The sequence below is a fragment of the Hordeum vulgare genome, chromosome 3H (genome assembly GCF_904849725.1).
Source record: "Hordeum vulgare subsp. vulgare chromosome 3H, MorexV3_pseudomolecules_assembly, whole genome shotgun sequence".
In the NCBI taxonomy this organism is placed as follows: domain Eukaryota; kingdom Viridiplantae; phylum Streptophyta; class Magnoliopsida; order Poales; family Poaceae; genus Hordeum; species Hordeum vulgare.
In genome coordinates, this window is record NC_058520.1 from 385,975,635 (window position 1) to 385,984,975 (window position 9,341).

Sequence of the window (9,341 nt, forward strand, 5' to 3'; positions counted from 1 at the left end):
AAACATTTGTTAAAACTTTTCAGAAACAAAAAACAGATTTTTTGAAGATTTTTTATTTTTTTTAGTTTTACTTTTTATGAGGGAGCATTTGAGCATGGAAATAAAATACAACTTTGGACATATATACTTATACTATCACTAAAAGCATATTAAATGATAGTTTTTTGTTTTACTCGAACATCCCAAACGGTGTCGCGTACAAACTATGCTTGTATCTACTATCATTAAAAATGTACGAGAAGGCAGATCCAACTCAACATATTAACCGTCTAATCACGATCTAATGGTTTAAATTTTGAGCACCAATGAAAACGAAAGTTAATCGCCACTAATCGATTCCCACTAATCACGTCGAGGCGCTTCGTTGACGAGAAAAACAACTCCCTCACGCAGACTAGAAAACAACTTCTCCAAACCACGTGACCCTCGGCTGCCGCTCGCCTCGCGGATGTTTTCGATGCCGCCACCGCTCCTCCTCGCTCGTCGTCGCCTCCAGCCCTCCACCCCTCGGCCGCCGCCGCCTCCGCCCCACGCCCGCCATGGCGGCCACCTCAAGCCGCTAGACTCTCATGCGCGGGTCTCCGCCCGCCGCTCGGCCGTCAGCCCACGTCTAGCCGCCCCTGTCTCCCTTCCTAATGTGGCGAAAGCAAAGATCTGCGGCAACAGCTCGAACATGAACTGCCTGCAGCTACGCACACATCAGGTATCGACCACAGCACATGAGCGTTCCTGCAATTTTCCTTCAGCTATATCTTCTAGCAGTTCAGAACAGTAATATGATCTTATTACTGTTGGTGGATACTGAATGGATGCCATGCAATCTCTCTTGCGGTGTGGGGATATCTATGCTCCTCCTTGTGAATTTATTCTCAAGTTGAAGGTTCGTCCTTTCTTTGTCCATTTCCAGTTCAAGGAGGCTGCCCAACAACTGTTTGTATCAATGCTAATGAAAAGGCTTTATGCTCCTTTTTGTCCTTTCATTTAAATCTTTCTATCTATATCCCATGGAGTATTAATCCATCATAAGCAATTTAGTATGGTAATACATTATGGAATATCATTGCCTTCCTGCGCAGTTCAATTTTTTCATAAAAATACGTACTGAAACCACAAGTTTGTGTATTAGGATGAATTTTTATATCTAATTTACTACTTTTTTTTATGATGCATGGATGATGTGCTCAGGTATTTGAAGATCATGAGGATCATATGATTACATGTAGGGGACTGAGCGAAGAGAGGATTACTAATATACATGCATATACATGCAACGACATTCAAAGATGATATGTATATGCTCTATTTATTTGATCATGTATAAAAGATAGCAAAATCTCATAAAACAGTACGAGTGAAAAGCATCTATTAGATCATGGCTTGCTATACTATTCAAGAGGGGAAGCAATTAAGCTTGTAGAAACCATGAATGAAGAATATCATATTCCTAACCTATGTATACCGTGTATCACTTAATCATATGTTTGATTTATTAAGCCGCATTGTCACCTGGTTAATAACAAGTGGTTCATGGAAACTCCTTAATAGTCAGTAGAAGAAACCTCGTCGCATGGGCACCAGATTGGCCTTGCTGCGGCCGTGTGATACATGACTGTTTCACTCCAAGTCGGGCCTAGGAGTGCGTCGATGGTCGTTGCCTGCCTCGCGACGAGCTTGCTTTGTAATTGACTAGGAATAGGTTATTGTGATCAGGTGGACCGCGACCACCATGGCTTGCAATGGGAAGGAGGATAAATAGGGCCTACAATGGGAAGAAGGATAAGCGGTGAGAAGGGTGGTATACCTGTTGGAAACGTTGCATGGGAAACAAAAAAAATTCTACGCACACGAAGACCTATCATGGTGATGTCCATCTACGAGAGTAGATTTGGATATACGTAACCTTGTAGATCGCACAGCAGGAAGCGTTAAAAAACGCGGTTGATGTAGTGGAACGTCTTTACGTCCCTCGATCCGCCCCACGAACCTTCACACGAACCATCCTGCGATCCGTCCCACGATCCGTTCCGATCTAGTGCCGAACGGACGGCACCTCCGCGTTCAGCACACATACAACTCGACGATGATCTCGGCCTTCTTGATACAGCAAGCAAGACGGAGAAGTAGATGAGTTCTCCGGTAACGTGACGGCGCTCCAGTGGTGGTGATGATCTACTCCTGCAGGGCTCCGTCCTAGCTCCGCAGAAATCCGATCTAGAGGTGGAACTATGTGGTTTAGGGTTGAGTTGCACGTGGCAAAGTTGTCTCAAATCACCCCTAAAATACCACTATATATAGGAGGGAGGGGAAGGAGGCTTGCCTTGAGGGCCAAGCCCTCAAGGGGTGCGCCGGCCAAGGAGGAGGTGGACTCCCACCCCAATTAGGTTTGGGGGAAGGAGTCCACGCCTTCCTTCCCACCTCCCCTTTTTCCTTTTTCCTTTTCTTTTCTTTTGGTATTTCTTTATGTGGCGCTATGGGCCCCTTGGGCTGACTCCACTAGCCCACTAGGGACTTCTGGCGCCACCCTATAGCCTTGGGCTCACTCCCGGGTGGGTGGGCCCTTCCCGGTGAACTCGTGGAACCCATTCGTCACTCCCGGTTCATTGCCGGAATTGCCCGAAACTTTCCGGTAACCAAATGAAACCATCCTATATATCAATCTTCGTTTCCGAAAACCCTCGTGACGTCCCTGATCTCATCCGGGACTCCGAACAAAATTTGGTAACCACACATATAACTCAACTATCTTAAAACATCGCCGAACCTTAAGTGCGCAGACCCTGTAGGTTCGAGAACTATGTAGACATGCCCCGAGCCACTCCTCGGTCAATATCCAATAGCGGGACCTGGATGCCCATATTGGTTCCTACATATTCTCCGAAGATTTTATCGGTTGAACCTCAGTGTCAAGGATTCATATAATCACGTATGTCATTCCCTTTGTCCTTCGGTATGTTACTTGCCCGAGATTCGATCGTCGGTAACCGCATACCTATTTCAATCTCATTACCGGCAAGTCTCTTTACTCGTTCCATAATACAAGATACCATGACTTACACTTAGTCACATTGCTTGCAAGGCTTGTGTGTGATGTTGTATTACCGAGTGGGCCCCGAGATACCTCTCTGTCACACGGAGTGACAAATCCCAATCTTGATCCATACTAACTCAATGGACACCTTCGGAGATACCTGTAGAACACCTTTATAGTTAGCCAGTTATGTTGTGACGTTTGATGCACACAATGTATTCCTCCGGTGCCATCTCATGGTCATAGGAATAAATACTGGACACACAGAAAAAATAGCAATAAAATGACACGATCAATATGCTACGTTCATAGTTTAGGTCTAGTCCATCACATGATTCTCCTAATAATGTGATCCAGTTATCAAGCAACAACACTTTGAACATAGTCAGAAAACTTTGACTATCCTTGATCAACTGGCTAGCCAACTAGAGGCTTCCTAGGGACATTGTTTTGTCTATGTATCCACACATGTATCTATGTTTTCATTCAATACAATTATAGCATGGATAATAAATGATTATCTTTAAACAGGAAATATAATAATAACTATTTATCATTGCCTCTAGGGCATATTTCGAACAGTCTCCCACTTGCATTAGAGTCAATAATCTAGTCCTCACATCGCCATGCGATTTACATTGTAATAAATCGAACACCCATACAGTTCTGGTGTTGATCTTGTTTTGCCCGTGGAAGATGTTTAGTCAGCGGTGTGCTACATTCAGATCCGTGTGCACTTTGCAAATATTCACGTCCTCTCCCTCGACGTAGTCGCGGATGAGGTTGAAGCGTCGTTTGATGTGTCTGGTCTTCTTGTGAAATCTTGGTTACTTTGCTAAGGCAATGGCACGAGTGTTGTCACATAACAGAGTTATTGGATTTAGTGCGCTCGGCACAACTCCAAGATCTGTCATGAACTGCTTCATCCAGACACCCTCCTTTGCTGCCTCCGAGGCGCCAGGTACTCCGCTTCACATGTAGAATCTGCTACGACGCTTTGCTTGGAACTGCACCATCTTACCGCACCCCCATTCAGAATAATTACGTATCCGGTTTGTGACTTAGAGTCATCCGGATCGGTGTCAAAACTTGCGTCGACGTAAGCTTTTACGACGAGCTCTTTGTCACCTCCATAAACGAGAAACATTTCCTTAGTCCTATTCATGTACTTCAGAATATTCTTGACCGCCGTCCAGTGATCCACTCTTGGATTACACCGAAACCTGCCTGCCATACTTATGGCCAAGCTAACGTCTGGTCTAGTGCACAACATTGCATACATGGTAGAACCTACGGCTGAAGCGTAGGGGGTGGAACTCATTTGTTCTCTATCTTCCACAGTTGTTGGGCACCGAGTCTTACTCAATTTTATACCTTGTAATACTTGCAAGAACCCTTTCTTGGACTGATCCATTTCGAACTTCTTCAAAACTTTATCAAGGTATGTGCTTTGTGAAAGTCCTATCACGCGTCTGGATCTATCCCTATAGATCTTAATGCCTAGAATGTAAGCAGCTTCTCCTAGGTCCTTCATAGAGAAAATTTTATTCTAGTAATCCTTTATGCTCTCCAAAAGCTCCACGTTGTTTCCAATCAGAAATATGTCATCCACATATAATATTAGAAATGCCACAGAGCTCCCAGTCACTTTCTTGTAAATACAAGATTCTCCAACCACTTGTATAAACCCAAATGCTTTGATCACCTCATCAAAGCGCTTATTCCAACTCCGAGATGCTTGCACCAATCCATAAATGGACCGCTGGAGCTTGCATACTTTGTTAGCATTCTTTGGATCGACAAAACCTTCGGGTTGCATCATATACAACTCTTCGTTAAGAAAACCGTTAAGGAACGCCGTTTTGACATCCATCTGCCAGATTTCATCATCAAAAAATGCAGCTATTGCTAACATGATTCGGACGGACTTAAGCATCGCTACCGGTGAAAATGTCTCATCGCAGTCAACTCCTTGAACTTGTGAAAAACCCTTTGCCACAAGTTGAGCTTTATAAACGGTCACATTACCGTCTGCGTCCGTCTTCTTCTTAAAGATCCATTTGTTCTGAATAGCCTTGCGGCCTTAAGGTAGTACTTCCAAAGTCCACACTTTGTTCTCGTACATGGATCCTATCTCGGACTTCATGGCCTCCAACCATTTGTTGGAATCCGGGCCCATCATTGTTTCTTCATAATTCGCAAGTTCGTTGTTGTCTAACAACATAATCGATAAGACAAGATTACCGTACCACTTAGGAGTAGTACATGATCTTGTCGACCTGCGAGGTCCAATAGAAACTTGATCCGAAGTTTCATGATCATCATCGTCAACTTCCTCCTCAATCGACGTCGCAACGACAGGGGTTTCCCCTTGCCCTGCGCCACCATCTAGAGAGATTAGAGGTTCGACAACCTCATCAAGTTCTGTCTTCCTCCCACTGAATTCTTTCGAGAGAAACTCCTTCTCAAGAAAAGCTCCATTTTTAGCAACAAACACTTTGCCCTCCGATTTGAGATAGAAGGTATACCTGATACGTCTCCAACGTATCTATAATTTTTTATGGTTCCATGCTATTATCTTGTCAAACTTTGGATGTTTTGTATGCCTTTTATATCTTTTTTGGGAATAACTTATTAACTCAGTGCCAAGTGTCAGTTCTTGTTTTTTCCGTGTTTTTGACCCTTTTCAGAGGAGAATATTAAACGGAGTCCAAACAGAATAAAACATCCGAAAAGATTTTTTTTGGAACAGAAGATACGCAGGGAGCGTGAGAACCAAGGCAGAGGCCACCATGGGAGGCCACAAGCCCCCTAGGCGCGGCCAGGGGGAGGGCCCGCGACTAGCAGGCTTGTGGGCCCCGTGTGGCTCGTCTGCCCTACTTATTCCGCCTATAAATCCGCGAAAAATGCAAAACCACGGGAGAGATCCGCGAAAATACTTTTCCGCCGCCGCAAGCGTCTGTCTCCGCAAGATCCCATCTCGGGCACGTTCTGGTGCCCTGCCGGAGGGGGGATTCAGATACGGAGGGCTTCTTCATCAACACCACCTCTCCGATGATGTGTGAGTAGTTCACCATAGACCTTCGGTTCAATAGCTAGTAGGAAGATGGCTTCTTCTCTCTCTTGGATCTTCAATACAAAGTTCTCCATGATCTTCATGGAGATCTATCCGATGTAATCTTCTTTTGTGGTGTGTTTGTCGAGATCTGATGAATTGTGGATTTATGATCAGATTATCTATGAATCTTATTTGAGTTTCTTCTGATCTCTCATATGCATGATTTCATATCCTTGTAATTCTCTTCGAGTTGTTGGTTTTGTTTGGCCAACTTGATCTATGATTCTTGCAATGGGAGAAGTGCTTGGTTTTGGGTTCATACCGTGCGGTGACCTCACCTAGTGATAGAAGGGGTAGCGAGGCACGCATCGTGTTGTTGCCATCAAGGGTAAAAAGATGGGGTTTATATCTATTGCATGAATTTATCCCTCTACATCATGTCATCTTGCTTAAGGCGTTACTCTGTTCATCATGAACTCAATACACTAGATGCATGCTGGATAGCGGTCGATGTGTGGAGTATTAGTAGTAGATGCAGAAAGTATCGGTCTACTTGTCTCGGACGTGATGCCTATATGTATGATCATTGCCTTAGGTGTCATCATGACTTTGCGCGGTTCTATCAATTGCTCGACAGTAATTCGTTCACCCACCGTAATATTTGCTATTTTGAGAGAAGCCTCTAATGAACACTATGGCCCCCGGGTCTACTTCACATCATATTTTCTGCCCTACACTTTTACTTTGTTGCACTTTTCGCCTTCAGATCTCACCTTGCAATCAATCGTGAAGGGATTGACAACCCCTTTCTAGCGTTGGGTGCAAGTTTGCTGTTTTTGCGCAGGTACATCCATGCTTCATCTTGATACTTTTACTAGATTGATACCTTGTTTCTTAAAACTGAGGGAAATACTTACTGCTACTGTGCTGCATCACCCTTTCCTCTTCAAGGGAAAAATCCAACGCAAGCTCAAGAGGTAGAAAGAAGAATTTCTGGCGCCGTTGCTCGGGAATATCTAGTCAAGAATAGTCTCCCGTCAACGTGCCAATTTCTGGCGCCGTTGCCGGGGAGCATCAAGTGAAGCTTAGCCAAGTAAGTGTCGCAAACTCATCTCTTGCATTTACTTTTTTTCCTCTCGTTTTCCTCTTCCCCACTTCTGAAAAACAAAAATTTACAAAAATATTTGCCTTTTTCGTTCGCCCTTTTCTTTCGCTTGCTTTCTGTTCGCTTGTGTGCTTGTTTGCTTGCTGAAGTCACCATGACTGAAAACACCAAACTTTGTGACTTCTCAAATACTAATAATAATGATTTTATTAGTACTCCGATTGCTTCCGCCACTAGTGCGGAATCATATGAAATCAATGCTGCTTTGTTGAATCTTGTTATGAAAGAGAAATTCTCCGGCCTTCCTAGTGAAGATGTCGCATCCCATCTTAATACCTTCATTGAGCTTTGCGATATGCAAAAGAAGAAAGATGTGGATAATGATGTGATTAAATTGAAGATATTTCCGTTCTCATTGCAAGATCGAGCAAAAACTTGGTTTTCATCTTTGCCCAAAAAATAGTATTGATTCTTGGAACAAGTGCAAAGATGCTTATATATCCAAGTATTTTCCGCCGGCTAAGATTATCTCTCTCCGTAATGATATCATGAATTTTAAGAAGTTGATCATGAACATGTTGCACAATCTTGGGAGAGAATGAAATTGATGATTAGAAATTGTCCCGCTCATGGCTTGAGTCTTTGGATGATTATACAAATCTTCTACGCTGGTTTGAATTTTGCTTCTAGAAATATCTTGGACTCCGCCTCCGGTGGAACCTTTATGGAAATCACATTCGGAGAAGCCACAAAACTCCTAGACAATATCATGACAAACTATTCTCAGTGGCACACTGAAAGGTCACCTACTAGTAAAAAGGTACACGCTATAGAAGAAATTAACTTGTTGAGTGCTAAGATGGATGAGTTAATGTAATTGTTTGCTAGCAAAGGTGCTCCTTTAGATCCATATCATATGCCCTTGTCTTCCTTGATTGAGAGTATCGATGAAAGCTTGGACGTTAATTTTGTTGGTAGGAATAATTTTGGCAACAACAATGCTTTTAGAGGAAACTATATTCCTAGGCCTTTTCCTAGTAATCCCTCTAATAACTTTGGCAACTCCTACAACAATACTCATGGAAATTACAATAAATTACCCTCTAATCTAGAGAGTAATATCAAAGAGTTTATAAACCCGCAAAAGATTTTCAATGCGTTCATAGAAGAAAAACTACTCAGAATTGATGATTTGGCTAGGAGCGTTGATGGAATGTCTATTGATATCGATGCTTTGAAAGTTAGATGTGCTGCTCCCAAGATAAATATGGATGAAACTTTGAAAGCTATGCGTGTTTCCATGAAGGAGAGTGAAGAAAGAACCGCCCAAATTCGTGCTAGACATGAATGGCTTAAAAAGGCGTGTTCTCGTGATGAGAATCACAAAGATCTTAAAGTGCTTGGTGTGACTCCCATTGAATCCTTGTTTTCTAGTGTAAAACCTAATGATGATGGGGCTGGATATGAATCCACCTTGGTTGAAAAACGCCCCAATGATTCGGAGTCTATCTATCTTGATGCTAAAAGCATTGAAAGTGGAGTAGAGGATATCAAAACTTTGAGTAGTAATAAAGTTACTACTTTGGATTTCAAGGAATTCAATTATGATAGTTGCTCTTTGATTGAATGTATTTCCTTGATGCAATCCATGCTAAACTCTTCATACTCTTATAGCCAAAACAAGGCCTTTACCGATCATATCGTCGATGCTATGATAAAATCTCTTGAAGAGAAACTTGAATTGGAAGTTTATATTCCTAGAAAACTTCATGATGAGTGGGAACCTACTATCAAAATCAAGATAAAAAACTATGAATGCAATGCTTTGTGTGATTTGGGTACTAGTGTTTCCGCGATTCCAAAGTCTTTATGTGATGTTCAGAGCTTTAATGAGATTGATGAGTGCTCTCTTAATTTGCATCTTGCGGATTCTACTGTTAAGAAACCCATGGGACGGATCAATGATGTTCTTATTATTGCAAATAGGAACTATGTAACCGTGGATTTCATTGTGCTTGACATTGATTACAATCCTACATGTCCTATCATTCTTGGTAGACCTTTCCTAAGGACTATCGGTGTTGTCATCGATATGAAGGAAGGGAATATTAGATTTCAATTTCCTTTAAAGAAGGGCATGGAACATTTCC

General features: G+C 42.6%; 1 protein-coding gene across 1 annotated transcript; it reads left to right on the plus strand.

The window, feature by feature from the left end:
• The first annotated feature begins 402 nt into the window (after positions 1-402).
• Positions 403-1,452, plus strand: LOC123439997. Its single transcript, XM_045116591.1, has 3 exons — positions 403-703; positions 875-880; positions 1,186-1,452. Exons 1-3 carry the CDS (start codon positions 449-451, stop codon positions 1,285-1,287), a joined length of 363 nt encoding a protein of 120 aa, XP_044972526.1. The 5' UTR covers positions 403-448; the 3' UTR covers positions 1,288-1,452.
• The last annotated feature ends 7,889 nt before the right edge of the window (positions 1,453-9,341 follow it).